This window comes from Anguilla rostrata, chromosome 9 (genome assembly GCF_018555375.3).
Source record: "Anguilla rostrata isolate EN2019 chromosome 9, ASM1855537v3, whole genome shotgun sequence".
NCBI lineage: Eukaryota > Metazoa > Chordata > Actinopteri > Anguilliformes > Anguillidae > Anguilla > Anguilla rostrata.
The window spans coordinates 86,065-103,282 of record NC_057941.1 but is presented as its reverse complement, the minus strand read 5'-3'; the positions used below and the strand labels follow the sequence as shown (position 1 = coordinate 103,282).

The following is a 17,218-nucleotide window of genomic DNA, read 5'->3' as shown; positions in this document are numbered from 1 at the left end:
GCAGTCAGGCAGACAGGTGTAGCCAGGGAGACTGGTGTAGTCAGGGAGACGGGTGTAGTCAGGCAGGCTGGTGTAGTCAGGCAGACGGGTGTAGTCAGGGAGACGGGTGTAGTCAGGGAGACGGGTGTAGTCAGGCAGGCTGGTGTAGTCAGGCAGACTGGTGTAGTCAGGGACACTGGTGTAGTCAGGCAGGCTGGTGTAGTCAGGCAGACGGGTGTAGTCACGCAGATGGGTGTAGTCAGGGAGACGGGTGTAGTCACGCAGATGGGTGTAGTCAGGCAGGCTGGTGTAGTCACGCAGATGGGTGTAGTCAGGGAGACGGGTGTATTCAGGCGTACAGGTGTAGTCAGGCAGACGGGTGTCCCCATGCTCTGTTCTGTGTTGCTGTGCACATAGTACTTGTGTTGTTTTTGACTGAAGGAGAGATTTGGCCCAGCTGTGCTTCTCTGTTTGGGCCGGAGATGACGAGCACAAAACTCACTTCCAGCAGCCGCCACGCCCTCCCGCTTCTGCCCTTTACTGGATGTGTAAATCTGTACATGTGGTGTGAAAGTGCTCTATACATGTGTTTTATGAGAAAGAAACAGAAAAGTTTCTTTATAAATTATTACATTTGTGAACTGCTTAATCCATCTCTCGTACATCAGCAGATTTGTCCTGATCTTATCTTTTAAAAGATTGAAAAAGAGACTGAAAGAGAAAGTGAGAGAGGAAGGGGAGAGAAAGGGGGAGGGGAACTGGTTTCAATAAGCTATTTTCAGTTGTGGTTGAAGCAATAGAATTTTTTGAGTTATGAATTGTGCATGGCTGTGTCTTGAGTGTAAAACAAACAACAAAAATACTGCAGTTTGGGAACTGGACTGAAATAAATAAGATAAATATCCCGAACAAAACCTTTGCTTTAAACGAGCCTGCTTTTCATGTCCAATCATTTTTACATTTTGTTTTTTTTAGTCAAAACATTCTGTTGGAAGTGAATGAATGTTATGCTATGCTCGGGCATAATTAAACTGTACACTAAAAAATACACACATTATATACATACAGTTAATATAACTGAGACTTATAGTTAAGATTCCACACAAGTTTTCAGTAAGAATTTTATTTACATTAGAATATTTTGGTGATATGATGTCTTTCAGTAATATAAAATATGGGTACTAATGTGTATATTTAGTACAGTAAAATAAGTGGACTAAATGGGCTGTAAATGTTGAAAAATGTCTTGAATAACTATGTGCACAATATCAAATAACATTTTCAACCCCTTGTCTGTGTTAAAAAACACTGGATTTTCACCGGTTTTCATAGACTGTCATGAATTTCCTCAGAAGGAGAATTAAGCATCAGTAAATTACTTCTGCTGGATCCATTTTAATTGCGGTCCCTAAAATCTCCTGGTCTGCTGCGGTCCATAATTATTCCTATTTTTGTAGTATTTAGAACACATGGGTTTTTGTAGTATGTAGAACACATGGGTTTTTGTAGTATGTAGAACACATGGGTTTTTGTAGTATGTAGAACACATGGGTTTTTGTAGTATGTAGAACACATGGGTTTTTGTAGTATGTAGAACACATGGGTTTTTGTAGTATGTAGAACACATGGGCTTAAATCTGTACTTGGCTATAAATGAGGCCTGAGCCTGACTGAGCCTGATGTGCTTACGGCCCAACCCGACCCGACCCGACCCGACCCGACCCGGCCCGAACCAGCCCGTCAGATTTTAAGCCCAAACCCAATAGAGCCGGATCACTGAAATAACAAGCCAACGGCACCATGCAGCACAGTAGCAAACAATGCAGTGTTTCCCTCAGGAAAGCTGCCAAAGGAGGAGCTTGCAGATGCTGCATGGGGGTTAAGCAACATTTCCACCAGCTCTCAACAAGGATTGATAACAACGGCACAAAGCAAAGCTTCTGGCATTTGTAGTGCACCATTAAGCGCAGCTAGCCAATTAAAACTGCCACATTTGAGCTTTCGTGCTTATTTTTTAAACATATTTTTCCTTCTGTTAAACAAAGTGGGGTAGGGTGAGTGGGGTGGGGCAGGGCAGGTTGACTGGGGTGGGACAGGGCGGGTGGGACAGGGCGAGTGGGGTGGGGTAGGGTGCGTGGGGTTAGGCAGGACGGGGCGAGGCTCAGTTTCATGCCGGCTCACATGGCCGTGAGCTGGCTGCTGGTGATCACTCTCAGGCTGATGGTCCCGAGCACCTCGTCGGCCATCTGACGGCCCCTCTTGCGTAGCTGCAGCTTCTGAGGATCCGTGGGGTCTTTGGGGGAGGCAGCCAGGACCACCTGCCCCAGGAACTGATCCTGCGCCACATTGCTGTTCCACACCTAGGGATTTTACACAGAAAAACGAGTCACATCTCCTCTGCACCAAGGCTTGACTATTTATGTTTAGACAGGCAGCGTGCAGCATGCTTGTGGAAGGAAGCACCAATGAGAGAGGGGAGGCTGTTTAAATAGACCACCAGGTTATGAGAATGGACTGTGATAGGCCATCAGCTGATTCAGCCGGAACCTGGCTCGACTCTTCTGGCCAGCCTGAACTACGTAATGCTCCATATCTGCATATGGCCTGATATTATTTAACGGCAATAAAAATTTCACAATAAATTCTAACATTAGTAATGCCAATAAAGGCTAACCAATAAACACCTACCAGCATGTAGAGGAGGGGGCAACGCTGACACGTTTCACCACCTGCACCACACCTGCGATGATGCTGAAGTTAAGCTGTAACTCACCTGGACAGTGATGGGCTTCCTGGGGCTCTTTCTGTAGAAGATGGCTCTGGTGTTGAACTTGGGCTCCAGGGTGTCCTTCTGGACTGTGGATCGGACCGACTTCCCCTCACAGTATATGATCACATAGGGATCTGCTCCTGTGGTCCATCGGATAAAGAACAGCTGTAAAGCCATTTTTACCCTCTAAACCCTACCCTAACCGAACCCTACCCTAACCACAGCAGTGTTACTACAGCATGTCTAACCAAACCCTACCCTAACCACATCAGTGTTACTACAGCATGTCTAACCAAACCCTACCCTAACCACATCAGTGTTACTACAGCATGTCTAACCAAACCCTACCCTAACCACATCAGTGTTACTACAGCATGTCTAACCAAACCCTACCCTAACCACATCAGTGTTACTACAGCATGTCTAACCAAACCCTACCCTAACCACATCAGTGTTACTACAGCATGTCTAACCAAAACCTACCCTAACCACAGCAGTGTTACTACAGAATACATGCTTTATTACACTTACTAGCACAGTGCTGTGCTACTCTGGCTAGCACAGTGCTGTATTACTATGGCTAACACAGTGCTGTATTACTGTGGCTAGCACAGTGCTGTATTACTCTGGCTAGCACAGTGCTGTATTACTGTGGCTAGCACAGTGCTGTATTACTATGGCTAACACAGTGCTGTATTACTCTGGCTAGCACAGTGCTGTATTACTTGGCTAGCATCAACCTACCAGTGCTGTATTACTGTGGCTAGCACAGTGCTGTATTACTCTGGCTAACACAGTGCTGTATTACTGTGGGCTAGCACAGTGCTGTATTACTCTGGCACACAGTCTGGCTAGCATTGACTCTTGTAGCACAGTGCTGTATTATCTGGCTAAGCACAGTGCTGTATTACTGTGGCTAGCACAGTGCTGTATTACTCTGGCTAGCACAGTGCTGCATTACTCTTGTTTGCAGTGCTGTATTACTGTGGCTAGCACAGTGCTGTATTACTCTGGCTAGCACAGTGCTGTATTACTCTGCCTAGCACAGTGTTGTATTACTCTGGCTAGCACAGTGATGTATTGCTCTGGCAAGCACAGTGCTGTATTACTCTGGCTAGCACAGTGCTGTATTACTGTGGCTAGCACAGTGCTGTATTACTATGGCTAACACAGTGCTGTATTACTCTGGCTAGCACAGTGCTGTATTACTCTGGCTAACACAGTGCTGTATTACTGTGGCTAGCACAGTGCTGTATTACTCTGGCTAACACAGTGCTGTATTACTGTGGCTAGCACAGTGCTGTATTACTCTGGCTAACACAGTGCTGTATTACTCTGGCTAGCACAGTGCTATATTATTCTGGCTAACACAGTGCTGTATTACTGTGGCTAGCACAGTGCTGTATTACTCTGGCTAGCACAGTGCTGCATTACTCTTGTTTGCAGTGCTGTATTACTGTGGCTAGCACAGTGCTGTATTACTCTGGCTAGCACAGTGCTGTATTACTCTGGCTAACACAGTGCTGTATTACTGTGGCTAGCACAGTGCTGTATTACTCTGGCTAGCACAGTGCTGCATTACTCTTGTTTGCAGTGCTGTATTACTGTGGCTAGCACAGTGCTGTATTACTCTGCCTAGCACAGTGTTGTATTACTCTGGCTAGCACAGTGATGTATTGCTCTGGCAAGCACAGTGCTGTATTACTCTGGCTAGCACAGTGTTGTATTACTCTGGCTAGCACAGTGCTGTATTACTCTGGCTAGCACAGGCTTATTTTTAAAGAAGGTTCTGCACTCACCCCCTGGGCTGTCCTGGTTCTGCAGCCCCTCAGCCTCATGGATGTAGATCTGTGTGACGGCCTGGGGGTACCCCAAAAAACTACTCCAGCACCTTACTTTCGGCTTGTCCTCAATTAGCTCTCTGAAAGCAGTGAACAGTGCAACATCAGTATATTATAGGTTGAAATATTCCAGCAGAAAAGCTCTCATGACACATTTTGTAATGCATTTCCGAACTATATTTAATCAGTTACATAAAGCTGCCCTGCTAGGAACGTTATCTATGACTGGTTTGGAGATATAGTTAATAATTAACTCATAGTTCATTCAAGCTGTGCTCCTTTCTGGGACAAACTCTGTGGGGTTACCTGCAGTCTGAATCCACATCCGTGTAGATCCTGAGCATGAAGTCTCCCAGCGTTTGCGGCAAAAATGTGGACGGGATGATGATGTAGCGGCCTTTGCGAAGAACTTTCCTCATGAAAACCGTACGTGCATTGATGTACGTGGATGTGGCCACATTGTCTTGGGTCAGTATATCATGCATCCGATACTTTCTGTTCAGCTCTACCTATAAAAATAAATAGATAATTTACTTGCCTATGCACTGGTTCAGCACATCAAAAATAAATATTATACACATTGTCTGATATGGTTTATTACTTACCAAATGGATAAATAAACTTGTTTCTATCAATAGCAATAAACCAAAAGATTTATCCATTTGCATTTGCCTTGATATGAATATAAACTAGGAATGTCTTATGAACAAGGTGGTCCCTTTGTGCATTGATATTTCAGCCAACATGTCTGCCAAATGGCCACATATATCCATGAATCCCATCTGACAGCAGATGTTGCTGCAATGCTAATACCTAACCTGTTTGAGCCAAAGGCCTGTAAGTTCTAATGACCATATCCCTGTCAACTGCACAATGCTGCTCATTTAACAAAAAGCGAAAAGGACCTGCCAGACGTCTTCCACAGAAACACAGTAAACTACAGTACACTGATTTCAGAAAGCTGATTATCCGGGAAAGAGTTTAGAAGGATATCTGCTTTTCTGTGGCAAACATCAGTTATTGATATAAGAATACTCTTTGATATGTTCACATTTTAGTTACAATAAAAAGTAATGCTGTGATATTGATATGTAAAATGTAAAGGTTATTTTAATATAGAAGGGCCTGGGCTCCAGAAGCACAGTCTTTGTGGGGTTCCAGTACCTCAAAGATAACAAAGCCCATTGAGAGATTTTCCCCCTGGCCTATGGATCTGTGGATCTTCATGTCTCGCTGCTGCAAGGAAATGAGAACTTCGTCCAGCTCCTTTGTCACGTCAAACACATACTGCAAAAACACAAAACAAGGTTACAGTATGGGGCCTGAGTTCAGATAAGCAGGCACTGATAAGCAGACACTGACAAGACATCTTACACCCACAAGTTCCAGATACTATGACACATGAATCTGAAATCTGTTTCTGTCTGTGCTCATGTCACCCATACCTGGTTACCTGTGAGTAACCTGTGGGTTACCTGTGAGTAACCTGTGGGTTACCTGTGAGTTACCTGTGGGTTACCTGTGAGTTACCTGTGGGTTTTGCAGGAAAGTCGGGCGGTGGTTCAGGCAGCCCCCGCAGCGGTTGCGTAGGGGATCCGAGTTTTTGGTCCAGCTGCCGAAGTGGACGGCCTCATGCCAGGTCTTCTCCAGGCTCAGCATGGAGGTGTTGATGATGCGGCACACATCCACATCCGTGAAGTAGGTGCACCAGTCATCAAACGCCATCCTGCAGCACGGATCCACAACACAGCCCAGAGGACAACAGTGCTTATGGCTTCTGTCTGCTACAAGAGGGATGAATATTATTTGCTGCAGAGGTAACCGATAACTCAGATCCCTTACCAGAACTCGCCGTCATCTTCCACTGTGATTTCCATGGCCTTTCTCTCCATATCACCTACTTTCTGCCATTGCTCTGAACTGCAGGGAGAGAGAGAGCCTCAAATATAAGAACCTGACACATTACCGTTAATCACTATCCCTTTTGGGAGGGATTTGTGAACCAGCTGGCTATTAGTCTACTGTTAATCTGCATAAATCCATTATTTCTTGTATGCTACCTCTGTGCTGATGTGTTGCTTTCTGTGTATCTGGTCAATTTGCAAGAACAGTTTTCCCAATGGAAAATTTAAGAATATCAACCAATGAAAATGTCCCTATGGTCATGTGTGGATTGCAAAAACAGACATGGCCACCTGTCGCTCCATGCCCCTTTCCACTCTATCTTTCCCCAGGGATTCCTCATGCGGATCAGGAAGACCTTCTCAGATTTGAAGTAGGCCATGAGTCCGTGGCCCAGCCGGGCCTTCCTGACCGCAGTCACAGAGTAGGCGTGGCCCTTGACCAGGCCGCAGGCCATGCGAGCTTCGATCTCCTGAGGAGAGGCCTGGGAGAAGAAGAAGTCAGAAATGTGAACATAAAGTGCACAAAGCTGAATATCTGGTTAGCTTAAGTTTGGAAATCTCATATATTTTCATTGATAGAATGTTGAAATATGCTTGTAAAGTAAATATTCTGGGATCACAGAAGCTACTGTCATGCAAGCATCAATGGTGAAATTATTAAACACAACACAGCTTGTGGTGAGAAATTATCGCTGACACACAGCAAATGTCACATATATTTTACAAGAAAGAGTACCCATGACTTATAAATGTAAGCTGTTAACCTTTAAACCTATCTAATGAATGTGGAGAAGAGCAAAAAATAAGTATTGTGAATGTGGAAGGCTCAGGGTTGGGTTAGGGATAGGAGGGATGTGGAAGGCTCAGGGTTTGGTTAGGGTTGGAGGGATGTGGAAGGCTCAGGGTTGGGTTAGGGATAGGAGGGATGTGGAAGGCTCAGGGTGGGTTAGGGATAGGAGGGATGTGGAAGGCTCAGGGTTTGGTTAGGGTTGGAGGGATGTGGAAGGCTCAGGGTGGGTTAGGGATAGGAGGGATGTGGAAGGCTCAGGGTGGGTTAGGGATAGGAGGGACGTGGAAGGCTTACGGTTGGGCTAGGGTTGGAGGGATGTGGAAGGCTCAGGGTTGGGTTAGGGATAGGAGAGATGTGGAAGGCTTAGGGCTGGGTTAGGGATAGGAGGAATGTGGAAGGGTTAGGGTTGGGTTAGGGTTAGGAGGGATGTGGAAGGCTTAGGGTTGGGTTAGGGTTAGGAGGGATGTGGAAGGCTTAGGGTTGGGTTAGGGATGTGAAAACACACCTTGATGGAGCAGCTGATGATGCCTCCTCTCTCATAGACTTTCAGCAGGTCCTCAAACAGCTTCAGCTGCTCAGACAGGTCAGTGGCATACTTCCCTTGCACCAGGTCGATGGACTCAGTCACTGCCCCAGTGAAGTCCACCACTGCATCTCCACAGTTGCCCCCGTCCAGGGATTCGTAGCATCCAGACAGTCTACAACATGCACATTGGACATCAGAGCCAGTAGCATCACGAGACATCAGAGCAAACACCCTGTTGCATGTTCACAGGACAACATCAGCTAATGCAGTCCCCAGGGACCAGGCTATTTTAGGGACAGCTCAGTCAGGGAACCCTTACTTTGCATAAGCCTTCTCTAACAGGGCACTCCAGAACTCATTTTTCAGCTTGGAGTGGCAGTAGGTCAGTTCCCCGTTGATGGTGGGCAGGCGGTCATCCACCACCACATCCAGCCATTCCCCGAATATCCAGAACTGGAAGTGGAAGATTCCAGCATAGTTTTCAGGGAGTTTGGCATCCCACTCCTGTTCCTTCCAGTCTGGAATTACCTGCCCAAACACGGAGCAAAAAGCTAAATCCTCATGTTTTCCAACTGCTCAACTAACATAGTTTTCACTGATTATTATATGTTGTCTTTAATTTGTATATCTGGTTAAGGCAGTTGAGGTTAGTATAGTGTATTTGAAGAAAAACATGTTTGTACAACAATGCCAAGTTACTCACACACGCAAAGCACTGTCTATAGTGAAGCTACTAGTGAAGTAGATGGTGTGCTCGCAAAGTTTTTTTTTTTTTTAAACATGTGCACTTCTTTATATGTCCATTTTGCATGTGTTTTTATTGGCTGGTGTACCTAATGTACAAAGTTTGGGCCTTTATTGTGTGGATGTGTGAAGTTGTTTGTGAATACTCTCAAACTCTACTTTGCTGTATAGGTATGGGGCATGCCAACCTGCCAAGGCGCAACTTGGCAGAATGGCATACTTTCCATCCCAATAGCTATGGCACAGATTGGAAGAGGATACTGCGGCAGTGAGACAGACCAACATAACAATTGGGCACTCAAAAGTGAAAAGAGAAACAACGTTCTGTATTATAACCAGAAATAAAACAGACCACTACGTACTTCTCCTGCAGTCATACTGAAGAGGTTCTGATTTGAAACCACTATTTAACTGCTGCTTATTAGGATTCTCCAGCCTCAGACACAGCCATTAAACTTAATGGCCTGCAGTGACCGGGCCTCTTCCTCAATGCTCATGCTACATGCTCAGTGAGTTGGACTCATTTCAGAAAGATTCAGAGACATTAGGAGGTGGGAGGGAACCACTGGATGGCCTCGTTACTGACATTTCTACGCATGTGAAGGGAGCCATAAGGAGATTCATCTATTGTGATAAACATAAGACAAAATTGGCTCTGGATGCAAATTGGCTAATTGCTGTATACTATGACCCTAAGACATTTCTCTGTATCCACACGCTGTTTCACTAACAGTGACTACAGAATGTGTGTTACTCGTTAACATTAGTGAATTGTCACCCAACAAAATCTGTTCGGTGTACAGATAAATGTGAGTTTTTTTTACTGTTTCTGAGGTCTATCTGAAGAGAGAACAGAAACACAAGGAATACATTACATTTGCCAAAATGCTCATTTAACCCGACCTGACGCATGAATCTCACTGAGATGCATTCGCTTAGTGGAAACAGGGAGTAAGAAAGTCTGACCACTGATAAGCCTGACAGTCAAATGCCAGGACAGGGTGAGAAGAAGCCAGTCACAGACAGCCTCTGCATGCCTGCACTTTCTCTCACTGCAAACAAGCACGTAACCAAGAGAGAGCAAAGCTTAACCAATGATATACTACTGGGATGTTGTGGTTCACAACAAGGACAACTAGGGTATAAATTATGGAGCGATACAACCCCCCAATATTACAAAACAGGCCAAACAACCCCCCAAATAATAAAGCATGATAATGAGAAAAATAATATATAATAAAGTATGCATCATGATGTGAATGGGATATACCGATCAATAAGGCTGGGAGTTTTTCACAGAAGTCTCTGGTCTCAGGGATTCCATGACTTTCCCAATTTTTTGCCAGAGTAATTCTGCGATTTACTCTGTTTTTAGTGCTTTGAGATTTTTTGGCAGTTCTGGATGGTAAGCGTCAACTTTAAAGTATGGTATGGTGTTACTATTTACTATTTACTAATAGCCTATTGCCAAATGGTGGAAGTGCAACAATGTATACAGATTCTTGTCAGCTGTGGCTATCAGATGTATGACATCAGTAACTACTCATCAAACACTCAGACCTTGCCACATATAACATATTGAACCAAAAAAAACTTTAAAGAAATAAAAATGAACATACGGTATAGTGTTTTATTTTAGTAATGCTATTTGAGCGTGCTCCACATTGTGCTAAATGCAAAAAAGCAACTGAAATGCACCAGCCTATCAATGTATTTCAGTCATAGGCTGTGCCTAGAAGCCGGCAACTGCCCCATTTTTAAAAAAAACTTCAAGCACCTCTTACTGCTGCTAGAGTTGCACGTTATTTCAATTGTTTCCCACTGCTGCGCATGATATAAATAACATAAAAAAACTCTTCTGCTTTTTCTAGTTTTCTATGATTCTAAACAACTTTGCCATGACTGCTCCGTGTCTTTGGCCAGTATTTTTGGCGACACCCAGTATTACGGATCAGTAACGTGTAATATCTTCCCGTTAGAATTCCCCAGAAATGATAATTTCACGGCTGTCCTTTTAAAGAATGTCTTTCAGGTGGCATGCCCCCAGACACCCCTACAGGGTTACAATTATCCTGGTCAATGCGGGAGACCAATATTCAAAATAAAGTTACTGTCAGGGTGTCTTCCCCCCTTGTTATTCCTGGTTGGGCCGCCAGATGGCGGCACCCCTGCTTTGTGTCCGGTTAATTGTTTCATTGTTTCCCATTATCCCATTATTAGTTACTGATTGTCTCGTGTTCCCTTCCCTCTCTGTGGCCTGATTGTTCATCGTGCCCTCCTGTGTCTCGTCTGCGTCGCTTCTATTTAAGTCTCCCTCTTCCCTCACTCAGGCGCTGGATTCTTGCGGTTCTGTTCCTGCCTGTTTACCCGTTTGTGGTTCTGTACCTGTTTGCGGTTTTGATACCTGTTTGTGCGTCGCCTGTTGCTTGCCTGCCTGTTGCCTGTTCCCTGCCTGTTCTGTTCCCTACGTTTTTGGGGATTTTTGTATTTTTGTTTTCCCGCTTTTTGTAGGATTTTCTTTTATTTGTAAGTATCGCCCTGCGAGGCTCTCTGTTCCCTTTGTTCCTTTTTTAAGTCTAGTTTTCCCCATTTTGGAGTTTTGTGTTTTTGGCACTCTGCTTTTGGGTCCATTCCCGCGCCCCGCCCTGACAGTTACGTCCTTGCAGGACAACAATACTATAGATGACTGAATCAATTAAATTAAACAAAGTCACTTTGTATTTATGTTGGGCCAGGACATATGCTGAAATAATATGTAGTAATACAGCTGCTTATTATCTTACGTTTGTCAGTGCATGTCTTTACACAGCAGGGTATCGCCTACGCATCCATGCTTCCATACCCACGCCTCATTCATAGCTTCCATGGATGTGACTCCAGCGTTGGCCCTGTTACCCCCAGCTCTTCCTGCTTCTTCTGAGCTGTTCATTTGGACTGCATTTGAGGTGAATATTCTGGAAGAAACTAAACTCACCTTCTGCCAGTGCTCAGGTTTGAGTGCCAGACAGGAGCATGCTGCCACAAACCAGCAGTTACCCAGGGTACCCTGGTTCAGGTCATGGGAGCTGATTCCTTCCACAAACAGGTGAGGGTCATCACAGATTTCCTGGAGGAGGGTGATGGACTAAATGGTTATTTGGTTATTTCGCTCTGCGTGTGCATGTGAGCAAACACTAATGTTAAACTGAAAGTCTCTTTATGAATAAAAATTTAAATCATCATTGTCATGGAAATTCTTATCTACACATCAGAAAGTTTAAGAATGTTAACATAACATAAGACAAGAACAGGCCATTCAGCCCAACACTGCTCGTCTATGCCTACCACTAAACTGTACTTAATGCTTAGTCTACCTAAAAGCCAGATAGTATCTAACACTGTATCAAGCCGGGCCTTGAATACCCTAAGTGTCCAAGCAAGCTATTCCACACATTGACCACTCATACACAAAAGAACGACCAGGAGTGGATTCAATCTGATTTATAATCAGCTAACTTAGCTTTTGCTCAATGCCAGTAACTCAAAGAAAAGAAACCCTTGTACTTAGCTAGCTAGGTAATATTTTGTCACAGGCCAAAATACACCCAAAATTTATCTGGAATCCGTTTATAATACTAGACTAACTCCTATATTTAACGTTGGTAGGCCTACTTAACAACGGAGGCAAACTATTTAGCTAACAATAGTTATGATATGCTACAAAGACAAAAACACCAATCCACAACTTAAAAACACACAAGATGTCTCTGGACAGCTAGCGATAGAAACTGGAGAGGAGAAAAGCCTCCTTTAACTTTCTAACGTAACGCGCTTAGTTAGACTACAGTTAACGTTAGCACTTAGCTAACACTGGAGGCGGCTAGGATTTGCTTCCAAGAGGGCGAACAACCCCCCCCCCACCAAAAAACCATGTTAGCTCGAGTGTGCCAAATGTAGGCTACTAACTGGCTTGCTAGCCGAGTGCTAACGAAGGGAAAAAAGTGAGGTAAAAGTCCCTCTCTGTCCCTTTAACGGCAACAAAGGTTTTCACCTTAGGACCAAATCTCGCTTATAATAATGTGTTTTAAAAACGTGAACTAATATCAAAACTCCAAAACTCCACAGAAAAACTCCACTCCAAACTCCACAGAACTCACAACTTCAATCCAATTCTGGCTCTACATTACAGAAGCTATGCAGAATATATTCAACAGGGTTTGTTGGTCAAAAACTTTTTTTAAAAAGCACTTACTTTAAGTATTACTTATAAAGGCATTTTTTCTGGGGTAAGAAAATGAAATCTTTTCAACAGCCATTGGAGAAAATAGGAAATGTTTTGTTTCAGATAAGCATCTGGATAGCTGTTCTCATATTTTAATTTCAAAAACATTAAAACATCAAGCAGGCATTCAAGACAACTCGGAACTTGTAAAAAATGGGATCTGGCTTGTGGAAAAACCAATCAAACAGCCACCGAACTCGGAATTATACGCATCATTTCAGACCGCCGATTTATCCGACCTCAGTAGCCTACTGGTGATGTCACAGTAAGAAATGTGTGATTATGTGATATGTGTTAGTATCATTTATGTTCCGCATTCATTAAAGCAATATGTGAAATGTATAAGTTATGATATCTATTAGCCACTTACTCAATAGCCAACAGCTAGAAAATGTTATTTGTATTAGCATAACATAATATTTCACCAGAATGCAAAATCACCATTTTTGAGCATACAATATAGCTCATTATGCTCGTGTGTTGTTTATTTGACATAGACTTTTTTAGTCATCTTTATCAAGGGTACCAGTCATTTTGGATGCCACTGTATTAAGGTGCATCATCTAGAATGATTCAATTTAGTGATATTTTTAAAGTGTATTACTGGATGTCTGATTTGTATGAATGTTTTTATTGTAGCTTTTAACCCTAAATGTGCTCTCAAAATAATTATGTATCATAATATAGAAGCAAATAATTAGCATTACCTATACATCATGAACAATGGCTGGATTTCATTTTCTCTTTGGTAAATGGTAAATGGACTGCATTTATATAGCGCTTTTATCCAAAGCGCTTTACAATTGATGCCTCTCACTCACCAGAGCAGTTAGGGGTTAGGTGTCTTGCTCAGGGACACTTCGACACGCCCGGAGCGGGGATCGAACCGGCAACCCTCCAACTGCCAGACAACCGTTCTTACGTCCTGAGCTATGTCGCCCCATCTTTCTACTTCAGTTAAAATTCTGCGTTATGTGGATTGAATATTTACCTTTGGCCTCTTCCATTTTACAATGCCTGGAGGAGGCTTACTGTAGAACAGAGATTTGTTGGTGGCTGGAAACTCAGGATCTTCAAAGAGCTTCTTGGCTTCCTTACATTCCTGCTTCAGCTGAGAGTATTTCTGGTTCTTGTATAGAATGGGTGAGGAGAACATGGTTCAGATGGCCTTCTTCAACCTGTGAAAAATGAAAGTACAATAAATTAGTCTTCTATTTCATTTTTAACTCCTTTAAAGAAAAATTACAATAAAAAATTACAATAATAAACTATAGCTAGTTCACCAGCTGCAGCCTTGCTGCTGTTACTTATAGAAACAATGTTGTCTGAGCTGAAGTTGATGTATTCCATTTAGTATTAATTTCTAAAACTGATCCCCCAGTCATCCTTGGAAAAGGCCAGGACTTTGTGAACATTATGGTTTCTCATTCAAAACATGCAACATGTTATCAAGGGGATGCCAGTGTAGTTGATTAAGGCAAGATATGAATTCCATCTGATAAGGCACACTGTTCACAAGGAAACAATTATTATTATTTCTGTATTTACTTGCAAAAATTAAAAAAAGGATTGACTTAAAGTCCTCTGTTCACCATCTCCCCTTGTTGTAGTATTCCATGAGGTGATCTATGACTCCACAGTACATTTTATTATGAATATGGAAAATTACAGGTTTTCAGCCCACAAGCAAAGATGAATAAAGCAGCTGTTGTCTGTCTGCAATTGAAGCAATTAAGCATTCTGTGACAGATTCAATGTAACTTAAAAATGGCAGTTGAGTATGACCAAAACCTTTATGAATTTGATGACATGACAGGCCAAAAGACTAAAGCAAGATAGACTGACAGAATATGGCTGTACTTTACTTTAAATGGTTTCCTAAAATAACATATAAATGGTCAAATGTCAAATAGATTTTTCCATGGGAGAATGAAGATTAATTAGATGTCAGTACTTGTATGAAGGGCCTGAAAATAAGGAAGACTTTTTTAGGGGAATTGCATGTAATACACCTTGTTACCAAAGAGTCGTGGTTTCCTCATAAACACTAAAGTAAATTCATAACTGTGTGAAATGCATGTCTGTCTGTTCACACAGACGCACAGACACACACACACACACACACACACACACAGACAAATCCACAGTTTCTGATTAGCAGCATTTACAGGGTCAGCGTTAACTGTGTGTAGAAAAAGAAAGGGAAAAACAGAAAAAGAAAGGGAAAGAAAGAGAAAATGAAAAACAAATACCTCTGCTGTGCCTGTCCTGGTGTGGTGGGTAAAGAAAGCTCAGAGCTCAGTTCTCTGTTCCCTGTCACCTGTAGCTAAAGCACCTCCCCCTCCACCTTCGGCTCACAGCCACGCCTTACAGCCCGTACAGAGTAATGTTTGGTGTGCAGATTGAGCGTAACTTCCTTATGATGTCACTTCCTTGGAGCGGGAAGTGTTTCAGAGTCATATATATCTGTAGAGATATGTGTTTGTGACATGCCTGGTCCGGGCCCGACTTGTCAAACAGGTTTCAGCAGCGCAATACAGGTCAGTGTGTGAAACAGGGAACAGCCCTTTCTACCCACTGCTGGCATGGAGTGTACACCTTGCACAATGCTGAGTGCTTTGATAATATTTTTATATATACGATTTATAATATATGATGCTTAGGTTAATACAATTCTTGAAGTGTTGGACTGTGTAGGGTGTGTATAGAATTATAATGACTCATTAAAAATATGCAAATGAAAGCTGCAAGAAAGGAACATAACTGTAATTAGATCATTTAAATCTATTCTGTATTTAAGGTCATAATCCTGAAATAATCAGTGGATACAGCTACTGAACCCTCTGCTGTTCCAACAGTGCTTTTTGCTAGTATTCTGTATTCACGCTGGACTCAGGTTGACAATGTCAGCTACAAATTGGACCAAACAATACAGTGTCTGTGGCACATTACTCTTCTGCAAAATAAGGACCCAGACTCTGTGCTTTAAAGTTCTGGGTCCTTCTCACAATTTTATGTTACAGAGTCTGCTGGAAAAGGAGAATATAACACATCGTGAATCTCAACTGTGAATATCATATTTAATGATAAATATGAACATGTCTGTATGTCCCGTAACCAGCAGCGAAGCCTGATGGTAGTTCTTTGTTGTCTTTAAATCTCATATTTTAGCCTCAGATGTTACATACAATATCCTTATTATTAATATAATGTAAACTGAATGAAACCCCTGGAGTTCTTAGCACACATTGTAACCACAGCCTGTGTCAAAAAATATAATTAAATGTGCACACGGTTAAAAGTATTAAGGTTTAACATGAGATCTTACCTCTGCATATACGGACCACCTTCCTGAAATCCCAGTGGATCAGCGGTCTGGGCTAGTAAACAGCACGGTGGAGTTCTAGTGTCTCTTCTGATAAAGCCAGTGTCCAGCCCCCCTGTTTCTGTGTGTGTTTCCACTCCAAAACTACTGCTGGAAAATTCCCTCTCCCAGAAGGAGAGCCTCACTCCCCCAAGAACCAGTCCTTCGAGTCCCTCCAGGAGAAGGAAATATTATGCAGATAAAGGGCCTGCAGGTTCATTCCAGTCCAGGGCAGTTTGATAGGAAAACCAACACCTAACACACACAATCCCTCTGGCCAGCTAGATCCAAACCTGATTTAGGCCTGGCATATGACCCTCCTGGAATGAACAAAATTCCTGTGAAAAAAAAACCAAGCTTTACTGGAAAACAAGTCGCGACAGGTGTGAGCTTGTCAGAACTTTTCCCTGAGGACCCACTGGTGTCCCTCTCCACATTTCTGCATCTCTGTAACCAGAACACCCTCTTACTGAACACTGCTGTCTGCACTAAAGACCAGAACAGCCTCTGACTGAACACTGCTGTCTGCACTAAAGACCTGAACACCCTCTTACTGAACACTGCTGTCTGCACTAAAGACCAGAACAGCCTCTGACTGAACACTGCTGTCTGCACTAAAGACCAGAACAGCCTCTGACTGAACACTGCTGTCTGCACTAAAGACCTGAACACCCTCTTACTGAACACTGCTGTTTGCACAAAAGACCTGAACAGCTTCTGACTGAACACTGCTGTCTGCACTAAAGACCAGAACAGCCTCTGACTGAACACTACTGTTTGCACTAAAGACCACACATGCAGGTTTACCGCAATTTCATTTTTTAATCAGCTGTCATAAATCATGTTGGGGCAGAATTTTACTAGGTGTGTATTCATTTTGACATGCAAATGTGAAATAATCTTGTAGTTTATTCCAATTTTCAGAAATAAAAATGTTTTTCACAATTTTGAAATGGATTATTCAGAAAGGCCACTGTAAGGATTGGTTACAATTAATCCATCAAAATTTATCTGAGTATACAATTTCTAAAAGAAGGTG

At 42.9% G+C, this 17,218-nt stretch overlaps 1 protein-coding gene across 1 annotated transcript; it reads right to left on the bottom strand.

The window, feature by feature from the left end:
* Positions 1 to 1,086: 1,086 nt before the first annotated feature.
* LOC135262579 (calpain-5-like) lies at positions 1,087 to 16,461 on the bottom strand. Its single transcript, XM_064349586.1, has 13 exons — positions 16,144 to 16,461; positions 13,807 to 13,993; positions 11,529 to 11,660; positions 8,130 to 8,338; positions 7,790 to 7,982; positions 6,786 to 6,976; positions 6,433 to 6,510; positions 6,121 to 6,316; positions 5,755 to 5,877; positions 4,897 to 5,099; positions 4,549 to 4,670; positions 2,753 to 2,889; positions 1,087 to 2,339 (listed from the first exon to the last, which is right to left on the bottom strand). The coding sequence occupies exons 2-13, from the start codon at positions 13,969 to 13,971 to the stop codon at positions 2,157 to 2,159; spliced, it is 1,932 nt and encodes a 643-aa protein (XP_064205656.1). The 5' UTR covers positions 13,972 to 13,993; positions 16,144 to 16,461; the 3' UTR covers positions 1,087 to 2,156.
* Between the last annotated feature and the right edge of the window lie 757 nt (positions 16,462 to 17,218).

What these genes read in the sequence shown, in the direction of transcription:
- LOC135262579 (XM_064349586.1), bottom strand. Translation starts at nt 13,971, where the DNA reads ATGTTCTCCTCACCCATTCTATACAAGAACCAGAAATACTCTCAGCTG. An exon ending in AACCTGAGCACTGGCAGAAG is followed by an intron (nt 8,339 to 11,528) that starts GTGAGTTTAGTT and finishes GTGTTTGGGCAG; the next exon opens with GTAATTCCAGACTGGAAGGA. An exon ending in TCATCAGCTGCTCCATCAAG is followed by an intron (nt 6,977 to 7,789) that starts GTGTGTTTTCAC and finishes TTCTTCTCCCAG; the next exon opens with GCCTCTCCTCAGGAGATCGA.